This window comes from Panulirus ornatus, chromosome 52 (genome assembly GCF_036320965.1).
Source record: "Panulirus ornatus isolate Po-2019 chromosome 52, ASM3632096v1, whole genome shotgun sequence".
In the NCBI taxonomy this organism is placed as follows: Eukaryota; Metazoa; Arthropoda; class Malacostraca; order Decapoda; family Palinuridae; genus Panulirus; species Panulirus ornatus.
Genome location: NC_092275.1, coordinates 18,175,616 through 18,193,475, shown reverse-complemented (window position 1 = coordinate 18,193,475; position 17,860 = coordinate 18,175,616). Strand labels below are relative to the sequence as shown.

Here is a 17,860-nt window from a genome sequence, read left to right as displayed (position 1 = left end):
TAATAATAAAGATGATAATGATCATTAATGATAATAATATTAATAATAATAATAATAATAATAATGATAATAATGAAAATAATGAATCATGATGATAATAATAATTATATTAATAATAATAATAATAATAATAATGATAATAATAATAATAATAATAATAATAATAATAACAATAAGAAGAAGAAGAAGAAGAAGAAGAAGAAGAAGAAGAAGAAGAAGAAGAAGAAGAAGAAGAAGAGGAGGAGGAGGAGGAAGAGGAAGAAGTGAAAAAGAAAATCCCGAAATTTCCAAAACAGCATCACGGTGCATGACAATAGCATACAGGTCGTTAAGGTCTCCTCTCTCACCCATCGACCGAGGCTACCTCACCCCTACCACCTCCGCCACCATACCAGACGATAGAATGTTAATAGGTCTGAGGCGACCGCTGTTTGACCCCGTGTGGAGGTCAACGCGGTGTCGGAGGTGAGCTTAGCGGGAGGTGAGGGTTGTGGGTGTGGTTGACGACGGCCCCTGATGGTCTGGATGATGGGTTATGAATTGCCAGCCTGGGTTATGAATGGTCGGCAGGGTCTAGGTTATGATTGGCCAGACCTGGGCTGGGTTATGAATGGCTGGTCTAAAGTCTGGGTTATGATTGGCCAGACCAAGGCTGGGTTATGAATGGCCAGACCAAGTCTGGGTTATGAATGGCTGGTCCAAGGTTTGGGTTATGAATGACTGGTCCAAGTTCTGGGTTATGAACAGCTAGTGTGGGTCTGGGTTATGAATGGCTGGTCCAAGGTTTGGGTTATGAATGACTGGTCCAAGGTCTGGGTTATGAACAGCTTGTGTGGGTCTGGGTTATGAACAGCTAGTGTGGGTCTGGGTTATGAATGACTGGTCTAAGGTCTGCGTTATGAATAGCCGGTGTGGGTCTGGGTTATGAATTGGACGAGTAACAACGAGGTAATATGCAGTCATGCTGGACAAACGGGATCGAGATATGAATGTTGACAATTTTTCAACCTCTACAAAATCTATCGTACTCTAATGATCTTTACCACGATAGATATTCCGTTCGTCAAAACAGACGAAAACCTCTGAAGAAATGCAGTAACCATCCACTAAGCAACACTACCTCCCTCTCACCCTTACCAATAGTGGTGTTCCCTCAAGGTTCTGTCCTACCACCTTCTCTGTTTCTCCTTCTTCTTCTTCTTGACCAGCCAGGCCTGTTAACTCTCATGTCCACGATCCCACTTCACACTTCACTCCACTGTGGCCCTCCCTTTCTCACTCTGGTCTTGTACTCGAACATTTTTTCCCGTAATTCAAACGTGTGGGGAAGCTGTAAGTTGTCTAAAACCTAAGGTTAAAAAAAAGAAGGGCTTTTCTTTCTATATCTCTTTCTAAATATCAGTCTTCCCTAATTTTTTCATCTTTTCAAAACTTCTCATTTTAGTCCACCATTAGTGTAGATATGATGGGTACGACCATATCCTCCACACTATCCTTGATGCCTTGTATATTAATGAACAGGGCTCAATCTGATTCCATAAAGGCAGTGAGTGTTGTAAAGGTACTGCAATTACTTTCCCAGTGATGAACTACTCTATACAAGACCCTAACTCACCTAGGTATGGACTACTGCACTTTATCTAGGATGGATTTTCTTCTATATATCCCTCAACCAGCGTGGCATTAAAAGCCCTCGGCTTTTTTAACTCACGACTCAAAAACCATCTCTTTTCTGTCTTCTGTGTTGTTGCTTCAACCCTCTCTGTTCTACAGGTATCATTTCGGTCATTGTTCTCCCGAGCTGTGAGTGTGTGTGTGTGTGTGTGTGTGTGTGTGTGTGTGTGTGTGTGTGTGTGTGTGTGTGTTCTAGCCCCGATAAACTGGAGCCAAGGCACAAGTGTGGACACCAGCTTCATGAGGAATGATCGTTGTGGCATCATCTTCCCTTTAACATTGAAACTTTGGAATTCTCATCCCCCGTCTGTCTTTCCCTCCTCCTATAACCTTTCCAACTTCAACCATTGGGTCGACAAACAGCTGAATGGCACAATGTAATACTTCCTCCATAGCCTTTCCTTGCCGGGGATAATTTTGGGGTGTTTTCTCTTTTCGCTAAATGTATATATCAGAAATAAACTGGAAAGGCCATATGTCTCCCTCTATATACATCTTACAAGGTGAGGCAAGACTTTGGGTGATGCTAGCCCAAAGGTGTAGCAAGAGGCAGAGCGAAGCAAGAGACAGACTAAGGCAAGATTAAGGGTTAGGGAAGATCTAGGATGAAGCAAGGCGCAGGGTGGGACAAGGGAGTGAGGGGAGACCTAAGACGATCCAAGATGGGGTGAGGCAAGACAGGTCGAGGCGAGATACAGGGTAAGACAAGATACAGGGTGAGGCAAGACAGGTCGAGGCAAGATACAGGGTGAGACAAGACAGGTCGAGGCGAGATACAGAGTGAGACAAGACAGGTTGAGGCAAGATACAGGGTGAGGCAAGACAGGTCGAGGCAAGATATAGGGTGAGACAAGACAGGTCGATGCAATGTAAAAGGTGAGACAAGACAGGGTGAGGCAAGACCCAAAAACAGGCAAGATACAGGATGTCACATGACACAGGATAGGTGAAGAATCGAGGCGAAGCAAGATAAAGGATGAAGCAAGACACACGGTGAGGCAAGATCCGAGGTGAGGCAAGATAGAGAAAGGGTGAGGCAAGTCCTACGGTGAAGGGAACCACACAGTGAAGCAAGTCTCAGGATATGGCAAAATACGTGACAAGGCAAAAATAAACCGTAAAAAAAAATTACATGGATTCTCAAGCCATATTATAAGCCACTGTATGAAGATTTCTGAAAAAAGTGAATAAAAAAAAATTGTGCTGGTCTCAACAACACTAAATGGCGAAAAAGAAAATTAATTCTCTGTTAACCTATAACCTCTAAAAGGCTTTTACAAATTTCACAAAAAAAAAAATTTCCCATCGCCATCGCGTAGGGTACGTGCGCAGCTATTTATTTGAGCCAAATTTCATGAACATCGTCTAAATCATCGCCAAATAATGGCCTAAAAATATTGTGTTGTGGTGAACTCTGACCCCCCAGCGAAGAATAGCCCAAAATGGTAAAAATCACGAATTTAATATACGTATAGACAGCTTTACGCCAAATTTCACGAACGCTGACTGAAAAAAAATAGCCCAGAAATGGCCAGATTAAACAAAATTGTGTCTTTATCATCTTTATAAAAGTGACTTTTGACCCCAACAGAAAAGTGGAAATATCTCAAACCGCATATGCAACATGTACATTGCATAGAACTTGTGGAAAGATAATTGTACACAAAATTTTATCTCAAACTCAGGACTAACTGTATCCTAAAAAAAAAAAAAAAAATGTATTTTTTGGTAATAGTTTGCCCTTTCATCCCATAAAATCTTTTTAAGAGACTTAAAAAACGAATTGTAAAAATCCTGTGCGGGTTTACTGAACCAAGGAACAGACCCAAAAAAAAGTTTCAAAAAACTCAATCGGCTCCAAAAGGAAAGAATGGCGTAAAAACCTTGCTCGTTGGGCAAAATGGGAAATGGAATATGAGTAAAAGCAATGGCAAGTCTCGAAAAATAAAGACACAAAGATTTCGCTTACACTGATACCTGAGTCTCTAGGTCTGATTTTCAAGGTAATTAAATGTCTATTCTCTAGGTCTGACTTCCAAGGTAATTAAATGTCTATTCTCCAGGTCTGATTTCCAGGGTAATTACATGTCTACTCTCTATGGCTGATTTTCAGGGTAATTAAATGTCTATTCTCCAGGTCTGATTTTCAGGGTAATCAAATGTCTATTTTCTATGTCTGATTTTCAAAGGATTAAATGTCTATTCACCAGGTCTGATTTTCAGGGTAATTACATGTCTATTCCCTATGTCTGATTTTCAAGGTAATCAAATGTCTTTTCTCCAGTTCTGATTTTCAAGGTAATTAAATGTCTATTCCCTATATCTGATTTTCAAGGTAATTAAATGTCCTTTCTCCAGGTCTTATTTTCAAGGTAATTAAATGTCTATTGTCTAGGTTAGATGTGCAAGGTAATCCAATGTCTAAGTCATTAAACACAAAAGTTAAGAAAATATCTAATAACATTGTTAACCTGTCGTGCGACTTCGTGTCTGAAAGTGAAGTTCATTTTCACCAAGTTAAAAATTCGTGTTCAACTGAACTGTTCTGTGAGGCTTTGGCACACAGTAGTGTTATCGCAAAATTAAGGATGATGATGTATCTATTGTATTCTTAGGCACGTCCGACCAGTCAAAAATACAATTTAGAGAAAAAATACAATAGCAAAATACAATCGCATTGTTGTAATTGGCAACTACATCTCACTACAGCCATCACTAGATTCTGGAAGATGAAGATCAACCTACAACCCCCCTACAAGAAGAGAATGAACCTACACTTTCCTACAAAGAACAAGATGAAGACTCCTTGATCAACCTACAACCCTCCTACAAGAAGATGTAAATACGACGAGATGAACCTACAGTTTCCTACAAAGAATAAGATGAAGACGACTAGATTAGCCTACAACCCTCCTACAAGAAGAGGTAAATACGACGAGATGAACCTACAGTTTCCTACAAAGAATAAGATGAAGACGACTAGATTAGCCTACAACCCCCCTACAAGAAGATGTAAATACGACGAGATGAACTAACACTTTCCTACAAAGAACAAGATGAATACTCCTTGATCAACCTACACCCCTCCTACAAGAAGTAAACTTACACTTTACTACAAGAAGAAGAAAAGACTAAAGATTACTTTACACTTCTGTACAAGTAAAAAGCTACTAGATTAACCTATACTCTTCTAAAGCAAATAAAAAATCTACTAGATTAACCCACACTCTCCTACAGCTAGTAAAAAATCTACTAAATTAACCCACATTCTCCTACAGCTACTAAAAAAAACTACTAGATTAACAAACACTCTTAACCAAGTATCAAAGTCTACTAGATTAACCAACTCTCATACCACAGCAAGAAATAATATCTACCAGATTAACCCACAGTCTCCTACAAAAAGTAAAAAAATCTACTAAATTAACCCACACTCTCCTTCATCAAGTAATAAAATCTACCAGATTAACCCAGTCTCCTGCAACAATAAAATCTACCAGATGAATCCACAGTTTCCTACAGCAATAAAATTTACCAGATGAACCCACAGCTTCTTACAATAAAATCTAACAGATTAACCAACACGCTCCTATAGCAAGTAATATAAACTACTAGATTTATCAACAGTCTCTTATAGCAAGTAATATAAACTACCAGATTAACCAAGACGCTCCTATAGCAAGTAATATAAACTACTCGATTAACCAACAGTCTCCTATAGCAAGTAATATAAACTACCAGATTAACCACACGCCCCAATAGCAAATGATATAAACTACCAGACTAACCAACAGTCTACTATAGCAAGTAACAGAAACTACCAGATTAACCGTGGGCATGACCCTATCTACTCCTCGCCTTGGTGACCCAAGGCGTGTCAACCACACACTGCAGCCAATGGAATGAGGAGCAGCCTAGACCTACCTCGGGCTGTGGACGAAGAAGCCCCTCCCCTCCATCCCGAAGACTTCACCAAAAGGTCTTTGAGAACTCTGTCAGAAGGAAATGTAGGTGTTCATCACCAACTTTACACCACAGGGTTGCCAGATCAGAACCTCAAAAAGTCTGCCTTAAGCATCTCACTTTTCTTGAAGGTTAATAAGGAGTTTGACGTTCACCGTCTGAATGAATTACCGAAATATCCTTAAACTTAAAAACTCTTTAACCCCAGAAGAGGCGGGATTATTTTCACAGAAACCACAACAAAATAATTTCTTTGTGGGTAAGTAGTAAATATGGCTTAGAACCCGGAAATACCCATGTACGGAAACATATAATAATAATGATAATAATAATAATAATAATGATAATGATAATAATAATAATAATAGTAATAACAATAATAATAATAATAATAATAATAATAATAATAATAATAATAACGATAATAATAATAATAATAATAACAATAACAGTAAATTATAGAAATCGTATTAATAATAATGACAATAATAAGTAAATTATAAAATAATAATAATAATAATAATGATAATAATAATAATAATAATAATAATAATGTGACTTTCAAAACTCTGTGGGAAAGTATCAACTACAAGTTAATTACATATTCAAGTCTCGACTCGATATATCTACCCTGCCCAACACACAATACTGTATCAAGACAGATGTCAAAGAACCAGAGGTAACTGTCAGACACCAGAGATACTGTACTCTCATGGAGGACAAAAAAGGAAAAAAATAAATGACAACTGTTGCTTCAATAATAATGGCGAGCTAGAGTCATTAACTTAATACACATCATATAAAGTGTTGCGACCAAACCGACGTTGTGGTAAAGTGAATAAATAAAGTCGGCCACGTGATCTATTTCAACCCTACGTACACACGTTAAAAAAAAAAAGTATCGAACCACTTTATGTATGAAACAATATGACACTACAAACGAAGGATTCTGAGACATGCCCATTTGGTTTAGCCTCACAATGCTCTCACGATTTGTAATATATCGATTGCTAGCGACATTTCCCATAAGTTGCTATAAATGTTATATTGATATATCTCGATGGAAATACATATAAAGTGAAACTTTCATAATCACTGGGAAAAACTGTCTTAGATTCACGATACAGAATCTAACAACATCGAGTCGTATGGTTCAATTCGAAATTCATCGGTCCCATCCGGGAAGACACTTTTGTTACCATATGTCTCCAACTTTTAATTTCCTGGAGGAAGCCACGTTATGATCTGCCCGGATGACTCTTTCCTTTCTTGCAATACTGAATGTTCTATATCTTGCTGGACCACTGTTCATCAAGGCGGGTGGAGTGTCAGTATAGGAAATGTGCAGAGTTCATTCCTCACTGGGCTGTGACTTTGCTGAATATCAGGTCCACTGGAACGATGTTTAATCACACACACACACACACACACACACACACTTTCCTCTCAGAACATAGAAAGGAGACATTACAACGTACAGAAGGGAAAACCACAGGAAGCTCCAGAAATGATAGAAAACCACCCGACTGAAATGACAGAATTAGGATGAACGCTAAAAATCTAAATATGCCAAAGACACAATAAGAAAATAGTGTAAAACCATTAAGGCCATCAACTCTACTTAACACAGCAGCCCAGAAGTAACAAGGAGTATGGTTCGGAAGATGGTTCTTCAAGAACACACTGGACAGATGACGTACTCCAAACACTGTCATGTTGTGTATGTAACCCTCTTGCGCGACCGGTCACAGAATGAGCATTGGGTGCACAATAAACTTGCCGGGGTTACCGTGGCAAATCACAGACACACTGGATAAACACACCCTCTCAGTCAGATTAAGTAAGTATGCGGGCTTAAACAGTCTAGCTGAACGAGGAGTGCAGCTGGATCTGAGACCAAACTGCACCTGTGAAGGTAAAGACGAAATATTAACCTCGGATAAACATTGACTTTGGAGGCACGTCTCTACCTACCCCCGACCAGTTCTGGGACGAAGCTATTTCAATCTTACGTTGCATGTCAATCTGTTTTTGGGCAAAGGCAGACCAAAGCACTGGGCACGACCTAGTTTAAGAATTACACCAAATAGAAACTAGTCTAGGCTCTCATTTGAGATAAAAAGAACACCAAAAACTACTCTAAGTATTCTATTCTTTTTTTGCAAACATCCACAAGAGATGGGCACCCCACGAGTTTGAGACTCCCTTCCCGTGCCTTGCAAATAGGTGCGGATGTGATTACGTACACAGGAAGCAGGAAGCAGTAAAACACGCAGTGCTCATGGCATGGGCACAGTCTCCATAATGGTGAAGTTCAATTATGAAGAAATAGACTGGGAGAATTCGGATTCTCATGTTAAAAGCGAGTCATGGTGATACAAGGTAAATTTCCCGTGTCACCATGTCAGTGAGAACACAAGAATACACCATCATTAAATCTTATTCTTATACATTAGAATGAAAAGTGAAAATATAAGACATGATAAAACACCTGATAAGTGATCATGTAATGGAGTTCGATCATATGTGACTAATATAGATGTAATAAGGTCAGAGAGGAAACCAGACTCAAAGAGGAGATGTAAATGCGAAACCTACACAGAGTTAAACAATCCCTTTGAGAACGTAAACTGGGGAGTTGAATTTCGTACCCACACGCTGACCAGTGTAATGGAAAGTCTTGTAAAATCTTCAATGATGGAATCAGAAGATGGTTACTTTTAGCATTAACAAAAGAATGAAAGTTAGAAATGAGAAATGCATTGTTCAATACGTCAAGATGCGATGGAGCTAAGAAAAATGTTGAGAAGATATAGACGGTATGATACCCTACCAGTGAGGTACGATAACCTACCAGTGAGGTACGATAACCTACCAGTGAATACCTGGTGAAGTCTCTGGGAGTCTTCTACACCCACAGCCCAGGCTGTTGGTAGGGTCGTTGGTCGACCAAGCTGTTGGAAGCCGCATACATACCGTTATCATAACTTTTCCCAAAGACCCTCTAAGCTCACTGAACGGCGTTGAATCAGTCAAGTTACTGTTAACGCCACAAAGCCGACTTGAGGGTCACTGAAGAAAAAGGACTTGATATATACAGTTCCTCTGGATTCCCTCGGCCATTGTGTTTAACTATAATGCTAATGGTGATACCATGGTCAAACAGGCCTGCCTTAAACCAGATGCAAATCTCAACCTATCTATTATATGCAGCGTTGTTAAGTCCAAAGTAAGTCGAGACGCTTCGCATAAATCAAATCTATTCATACATGCTGAACGACCAAGTAGCACTCGCATCAACTATGAGACAGTCTTAGACTATGATATCGTAACGGTCAGGGTTAGGACGGGGCTACAGGCATACCTAAGCTGGCAGAACGTAATCCTAGAGCTGACGTAACTCGGTGTAAGTTATTACCACATTGGTACACGCCTCAGCATTCCATAATAGAGAAACCACAGCTGCCGTCTTTAGAGCCCCCATAAGTATTATGTTTTATGAAATACGTAAAGTCCTTCATTGACACCAATGTACCTGAAAGTTCGACCCCTGAGCTCAGGTTTTATTAGCTCGGTCACTTTATGTATGTAATTCATACACTAAACTGTACCTCTATTTGTGGTTTTCCTTGTGTATGTACTCGTACCCACATACCATACTCATTTCTGTAATTCAATTCGCGTCACTCCACTGTTTACATAGATACGATTTGATTCAACACATAGTTTATGTATTCTGTATATTGATGACGAGGTGGCCCCCTAGCCCTTCTCTGATATAAGGCCCTCATCCCATCTCTAGAATTATCTCATATGTTACAATGTGCACATATTATGTAACTTGCCTTGTGCATTGTATTTTGCAAGGTGTGCGCCTGTATCAATGCACTACACAGTGTATATGTAGCATTCTTCCTATCACTGCAATGTGACGCACAAACGTATGAATCTTTTGGTCACGTGTGGGTCTTCTGAGTCGAAGTGAACCTCATACGTTGCTCTATTGTCCATAGACCTATCCTGTATTGCATAGACCATTATCCCTGAACTAAATCAATGGGGTCTTCTGCCCACCTGTAACCTGACTACAAGGGTCTTCAGCCATCCTCAAAGAGGGTGTCTCTCACTTACCTCGTAACTTGCCACATATACACCCATATATACATGTTATGTTAGCTGAGACGGCACGGGCAGCTGAGTCCTTAATTAAGGCCACCCCATTAACGCTATATATATATATATATATATATATATATATATATATATATATATATATATATATATATATATATATATATATATATGTGTGTGTGTGTGTGTGTGTGTGTGTGTGTGTGTGTGTAAAACACCTCAGTCAGGTACCCATTTTATCGACCAACCCATAGGGGCGGATGAACAGCTGGGTTGACTGTGGACCGACTGCCGTGACCAGGATTCGAACCTGTGTATAACTATACACTCGAATGTGTTGAGTGCCTATAATGTCTTACCCACACTAGAGCATGTGGAGCGGTAACAAACTCGCTAAACTGCTTTGACTCCCAAGCACAGAAAACGGACAACACCAAGATGTGTCATCTGGGGCTCGAAAATGGTCAACAACATTCTTCCTAAAAACGTCAGAAACACTAGAGACTAAACAGTGGAAAGTTTAAAAGAAGATTTGGATGAAAATGTAAAAATTACCTGAGCCATGATCTGAAAACTACTGTATCTTGGTCCCAAATGATGCCGGCTGAAGAGATATATGACCATAGAAATCAACAATATTTATATATATATATATATATATATATATATATATATATATATATATATATATATATATATATATATAGAGAGAGAGAGAGAGAGAGAGAGAGAGAGAGAGAGAGAGAGAGAGAGAGAGAGAGAGAGAGAGAGAGAGAGAGAGAGAGGATCATAACTTCCCCGGACAGGGACACAGAAAATGCTAATACAATACAAAACACACCTGACAGTTGACTAATCGCTGTTGACTGTGAAAACAAAACAGGGAGGAACACACGGTACCACGACCAAATCCTCCATCAGTCGTAATCACATTCTTTATCCGCCTGAGACACAAGGATTCCCTGCACCTAAATCCCATATGAGCATCTATAGAACCTTCTTACTGCCCAGGATTCCACTATACCCTCACGTTCCCTCTCATATTCATCGGCTTAAAAGGAAGATGACCGCTAGAGAAAGGTCCCGATAATGCCACATCGGTACAAAAAAAATCCTCAGACCTTTTCTTACATAATCAGGAGGAGTTCAACACACTAACTCCCCTGGTTCTTTTAACCCGTCCCCTTGAACTTCATCCCGACAGTTCAGGATACAGCTACAGCTTCAGCGTCACTACTGTAACCCGCACGTAAGCTTAACCTACCTGAGTCTCAGCTTGATATCCCATATAACACCATGACAAGCCCTTAAAAGAACTGCATCATCCTGACACTGTGAAGAGCATGAATACCTTGTGTCGACTTCGAAGGTCGTCTACCCCCTCGACAGCCTGGCTTGCGACCAGGGCTGCGGTGTTGCTCTGTTGGGGGAGGTCATGCCATAGGAGTCGGCGGGCCGCAGGCCCTATGCAACCACCTGGCTGGTCTGATACAAATTGTAGGTACTTATCCAAGGCCTTCTTAAATCTCGCCACCGTACAGTCTTGGGTGCTTCCCATGGCTGTGGGCAAATCCTTACCAGTCTTGGGTGATTTGAGTGTTGCCTTTACACAGGGCACACTCTCCATGCATTCCACAAGTCCTTAAATACCTCCTCATCTTGGGCTATACAAGCATCAAACAGCCTGACCAAACAACCAATAGCACTTTTCTATTGCCTTTATTACACCTTCTGACGCCAGGGTTGTTAAGAAATCGTTTATGACCGTTGTGCCAATTGGGAGGTGTGTTTTCAGTGCTCGTTTGGAAACATACTTTCCAGGATTTGCCAAATGTGATTAAATTATCTCTCCCACGTCTGCATGACAGAAAGCACGATGTCAGTCCTTTCAGTTGCGTCCAATAATTTCTGTTCTGTCCATGAGAGTACCAGTGCTTGAATGAGGTCACTAATGATTTGTTTTTACGTGTTGAAGACCCGTAAGATTCGGTTTGTTACCATTTTGGAAGATGAGAATATTTAAGTAGATTATTTCAACCACCGGGTGCTACTGTCATATGCCTGCTCGAGATTACACAGCGAGCAAAATATCACATCTTTGGCGAGAATAAACTCGTCAAAGAACTGCTCACTTCAAAGAAGTCTATATTTCCCTGCCACTAGGAGAAGCGCAGACTTGGACGGCAGGAGTCCTTAGAAATAGGTCCCTGAGTAACGCCAGGACTCTTTCACAGAAAGTGGTCCGGGTGTGATGATAAACAGAAATAGTGAATGATACTGAACTGATTAAAACCCACTTTCTATAACCCTCTCTCTGTTTGTTGCACGAATTTTCTAAGTATCTCTATTTTGGTTGCAATACTCCAATACAATTAATTGCACATACGTTATATATATATATATATATATATATATATATATATATATATATATATATATATATATATATATATAGCATACCATAATAGGCTGTTTTTGGTACATTATGCACGACCGCTGGTGTGTGAATGCGTGAATATTAAGCCTTTGTTCCTCTTTTCCTGACGCTAACTTGCTAAAGCGAGAGAAGTTATATATATATATATATATATATATATATATATATATATATATATATATATATATATACATATATATATATATATATATATATATATATATATATATATATATATATATATATATATATCAACAGATCCCATGGTCTTTCATGCCCACGATGCAACTACCATAAAGACGACAACGACCACTTACTACTCAATTGCCCTGTAATCACACAGAACTTCATGACCTGACCGTTGGACGTGGTGAATATATGAATTTCTGTGATTCAACGACTCGAAATTGGGTACATCATAACCCAGGTCACGTTGTAGATATTCTGAGACCTTGTGAGGGATTTCATACGTCATAATGCTAACAAAATACCTCTTGTCGAATTCTGGTTTAAGGGCGCGAGTTTCACGGGTCTGTTTTACGCCGTTCTTCCACCCCGAGGCCACAAATGTTCTCCCAATTGACGAGATTCAGAATATAGGAAATAAGACACCACAACATCCAGGTACCATTTCCAACATACATTTTTAGGCGCAATGTGTATACTGCTCATTGTATGAACCGTATGAGTACCGTAAGGACAGACACAGAGAATATAATGTAACCAGTAACAGTCGAGTCGAAGCACTGAGTTAAAGTAACCAGTAACAGTCGAAAAACTCTGGTCAAAGTAACCAGTAACAGTCGACTAAATTCAGTTAAGGCAACCAGTAACAATCGAACGACTCGTTAAAACCAACCCTTAAGGCTCACTTCACGCCAGAAAAACGAGGCTAAAAATCACACGCGCACGTCACAAAGTGATAACTAGGAGAATTCCTATGGATTACGTTACTGCATGAAGCCGTACTAGTTAGCCTTGTTGCTGACAATGACCGCGCTAGGGGTGTCAACACGACGTTAACAAGCACTACTGCTGGTTACAAAGGGAATCTTTACACTCTACCAGTTACTAACGCACTGCCAGAGAACAACAAAAAAAAAAAACGATGTCTATTTGTTATATTTCGTCAAAACTTCCTCAATCAACAAGCTATAATAGTTCATCATAATCTTTAAAAAACTAGTTTTCTCCTTTGACATAACTCCTCTCCTCAGTATTCTTCATTATATCCCCGGATTATTCTACAAGACATAAGTATGATGAACAACAATTATGCTGTGTAAAAGGACGGTATCTTACATGACATTAACCTCATCGACAAACTCGGAAAAACGCGAAAGTTTAATGCTACCAAAAGTGGTGATCTCTTGTGTGACCTGTTGAGCCCAGGTTGTGTTGGGGCAAGTAGCGACGCTGCCTGGATTTTACCCTCTTTGTATACCGTCCCTGTGGATCACCACTCATGGTTCTATAGCGGGGACGGTAGATATAGCTCTGACGTTAATTAATATCACTAAATGCCCCTGAAATGTATATGACGGGTGGACATAATGAACCTTACCTGTTCTTGGAGCCATCTCGATCCCTCCTACCCGTGCGGGACTTTAGGAATCCTAGCACCTTCTTCTGCTTGTCGCTCACCATGTTCACTAATAATTTACCATATAAATACACTAAAACACACTAATAACTATTATCTATTCACTAAGTACATGATCACCTTTAAACTCATAGTAATTAATTGATAAATACTTAAAATACAAGAGCCGAGTAACCAGCCATCCACTACACACACGATATTATGGTTTGAGCACTCACTGCCAACTAACCAACCATAAGAAACGTACAAGCAAGACAAGTTACACTGAGCATTTTTCTAATCACTCAAATTATGAATATTTCTATACAAAGAATAAATCAATATAGGAAATAAGTGAAAAGTGCTTACACGCGCTGGTAACAGGCTTCAAAATTGTAAGTTAGTTTAAATGTGCTCGTACGCCCGACAGCAAACAACATACCGGTGTAAACTCCATGCCAGAGGTCGCAGGTGTTCTCATCTATTTACGTCTAGCAAAGTTTCGGTGTTTCATGGTAATTGATACCCACATGAAAACAAGAGGATAGATCATTAATGTTTGCTAAATGAATTATAATAGAGATTAAAATAGTCGTTGTAGTGTCTACTTTCTATTAATCGTCAACAAATACGCTTTCTCACATCTCATTTTTCCCTGTGGCCTTGTGACCTTCCGGCTTGGAAGGGAGGGTTCATTTCAGAACACTCGTCCCATTCCTACACTTGACTGTCAGTCAGAGTGTCTTCGGACGACTGATTTACAATCACAACTCCTTGTTTCATAATCTTCTCTAACAATAAGTAATTTAGTAGACCTATCAGAAACACTGGTTGGGCAATAAGAGTAATTCAAACAATTCTTCAGACCACAGATATTCCATCTTAGGTTCTCTAAGAGGACAAAAATCTCTTAGTGACCTGATTAAAAACAAAGGCATTTCTTTCAGGCAAGGGATCAGAATTCATGACGTATCTCCCGGCAGACGTAACAATGCATTACAAATCAATTATGTCATCATTCATCATCCAGTTCTGATTGTAATGGCACCAAGATCAGTTCTAATTACTGCTTGCCTGATTACAAGCGATATCTCTGCCGGAGAAGAAGAAGAAAAAAAAGATGCCCACGGATCGCTAACAATAAAATAGCCAGAGAAAATGCCGTCGCTGGTAAATCAGCCACTGTAACATTTGTATATTGAGTGGAAAACCACAACGAAAAAAATTGCCACCCAGTGTGTACCAGAGGCGGAAACCCACCAGGTATATATGCCACCCAGTGTGTACCAGAGGCGAAAACCCACCAAGAATATATGCTACCCAGTGTGTACCTGATGCACGAGAAGCACCTAGTGTGTACCAGAGGCGAAAACCCACCAGGTATATATGCCACCCAGTGTGTACCAGAGGCGAAAACCCACCAGGCATATATGCCACCCAGTGTGTACCAGAGGCGGAAACCCACCAGGTATATATGCCACCCAGTGTGTACCAGAGGCGAAAACCCACCAGGCATATATGCCACCCAGTGTGTACCAGAGGCGAAAACCCACCAGGTATATATGCCACCCAGTGTGTACCAGAGGCGAAAACCCACCAGGCATATATGCCACCCAGTATGGACCCTAGGTATGAAAAGCACACTGTGTGTACCTTAAATAAAAACGGCATCAGTAAAGGAGCCACCTAGTGTACCTTGTTTTACCTAAAGTCACTTTAATGCACATTATATCACAATTTCGAAACCACATCCCACAACCACTGTCTCGAAAGACACAGATGCCACCATAAGAAACGAAACCTTTCTTATGATTTCAAATGAATTTTATTATCATAATGACTATTAATGTGGAATTTGAGGCGATCAAAAAAGAGAAAAAAAATAATATTGCTGGGAATAAACTTCACCGTCATTCTTGAGGGGAAAAAAAAGGGAGTTGATGATGAAAATGAGATGATTCAGTCATTTCACAGAGAGTAGCCTGTTGTTATATGTTACAGAAAATCATTTGGATCCTTCGAGTGATGTTGGAAAAGGGCGACTCACAGATCTGTCCCGAGTTCAAAATGGTTTGTCTCAATCGTGTATTTTTCTTTTTTTCTAACTTGTGAGGAGAGATTGACCCAAGAAGATATGGAAGAAAAGTGTGATATTTCTTAATTGCTTTCATACTACTTATATCGTTCATATTCGAAGCTTTAAGCCAGGCTCTGGAATAATATTCTTGCAAACATCAGACTAGTTTAAAGAGAGGAAATAAGATTTTGTGAGGTAACGCCTTACTTCGATAGTTTCATAATTACTTTGAAAATGTTGCGTTACGTCTAGATGTTGTATGCGTCTCGAAGGCTGAAAAACATCTTTGCCCACAGATACGCTACTGTACGTTTGCGTATCTTGGTAAAGTGCTCTGACCTTGCTATAAGCGTCCCTGTATTACCTGTAGGTATCCGACTACACCTTGATATACACTTATGACCTTATACCTAGGTGTAATATGGTTACATTGAGACACCCAAGTACACCAAGATACAGTAAGATCACACTGGTACAAAACGGTATATGAAAATACCTTTAGGTATAGTCAGGCCCTATAGGAATAATAAGGTACAGTACACCAGGGTACACTCAAGAGATCATTGAAGTGCTTGAAGATACACCCAAGAACAAATACATACTCCAAGGTAAACCAGGGTTCATTATAGTAAACCTAAGTACATTAAGGTACACATAGATATTCCAAGACACTTTTAGGTAAACTAGGCTACACTTCGGTACAAGGTATAACTAGCTACACTAACTTACACCTAGGTAGGCATAAGGTCGGATGGGTATATCTAAATGCACCAAGATAAGGTTCTCAGGGAAAAGGCACCAGATAGCTGGAGAACATTTCAGATGGAAAGGATGAGTGAATCATGGTGTGCGTAGTGGGCGTTTATATATATATATATATATATATATATATATATATATATATATATATATATATATATATATATATATATGGTGGAAAGGATCACAATTTAGCGCATGATCAAGTATATTCCTATGAGTTCACGGGGAAATGAAAAACGATAAGTTCCCAAGTGCACTTTCGTGCAATAATCACATCAGGGGAGATGAAATAGAAGTCAGTTGATATACAATGAAGAAACGTAGCTAGGACGCCACATCTTGTATTTCCCCTTGTATCCTTCTCTTTGAGGTGGAAAGGCATGCACCTCAGCCTTTCCAAAACATTCATTTTTACGCTCAGTCACGCACGAATCATGTAACTCCCTCAACAAGCGTTTAATGAGTAACTCTCCTCACTAACGAAAGATTCCTGACTCCCACCCTTGTATGAGGCAACCACTCTCATCCACGTGTCCACCTTCTGCCAAGACCCACTAGAGACCAGGCCTATGGTCCTCATGGTTCTCAGCACAGGACTGGAAATGACTTCTTCGTACGGTGAACCACACCACGAAGACAAGTCACCATACTCGTCCTCTCACTCGGGGGGTCGTCTTACTGTTACTGCATCCTGCAGCAGTCAGTCAACAACCCGGGAACACATCCACACACACACACACACACCTCCTCCTCCTCCTCCTCTTCCTCGTCCCCACGCTCAACGTACACCTCCTCCCCCCCGCCACACACACCTCACCTCACCACACCACTTGCCCCTCACCACACCAACAGTCCCTCACGACAGACAGTCCTCCTCCGCCCTCTCCAACGCCAGCCAACGCCATCCGGTGATTCAATATTTTGTTATCTTGTCCACCATGAGATTCGAATGATCTTTAAACTCTCCATTTATTTCTGACCTTTGGAGAATTTATAGGTTTATATAAAGGGGGAAAAACTAAGTATTCTGTAACTTTTTCAAGTGTACAGGTGGTTCATAAACTACATAATTCAACCATATGTAAAAATCTGACACATATGTAAAAGAAGACGTGTCAAGATAGCCCGTTTTCTTCGCCCAAGACCCTTCGACTGCCATTTTCTTTTTACATAAGTGGACCCATCACATGTTTTGGACAATCACATGTTTACCAAATGACGTCCTAGCTTCGTC

At 40.0% G+C, this 17,860-nt stretch overlaps 1 protein-coding gene across 2 annotated transcripts in view; it reads right to left on the bottom strand.

The window, feature by feature from the left end:
* The window catches only part of LOC139765125 (uncharacterized), a 1,132,594-nt gene that overhangs the window by 1,097,241 nt on the left and 17,493 nt on the right, over window positions 1–17,860 (bottom strand). Inside the window, exon 1 of one of the 2 annotated variants that reach the window (XM_071692316.1) lies at window positions 13,770–13,966. The exons of the other annotated variant lie outside the window; for it this stretch is intronic. Within the exon in view, the coding sequence (XP_071548417.1) occupies window positions 13,770–13,852 (83 nt within the window). The 5' untranslated portion in view covers window positions 13,853–13,966. Of the gene's footprint in view, window positions 1–13,769; window positions 13,967–17,860 lie in introns of those variants that run through there. 2 annotated transcript variants of the gene reach the window in all.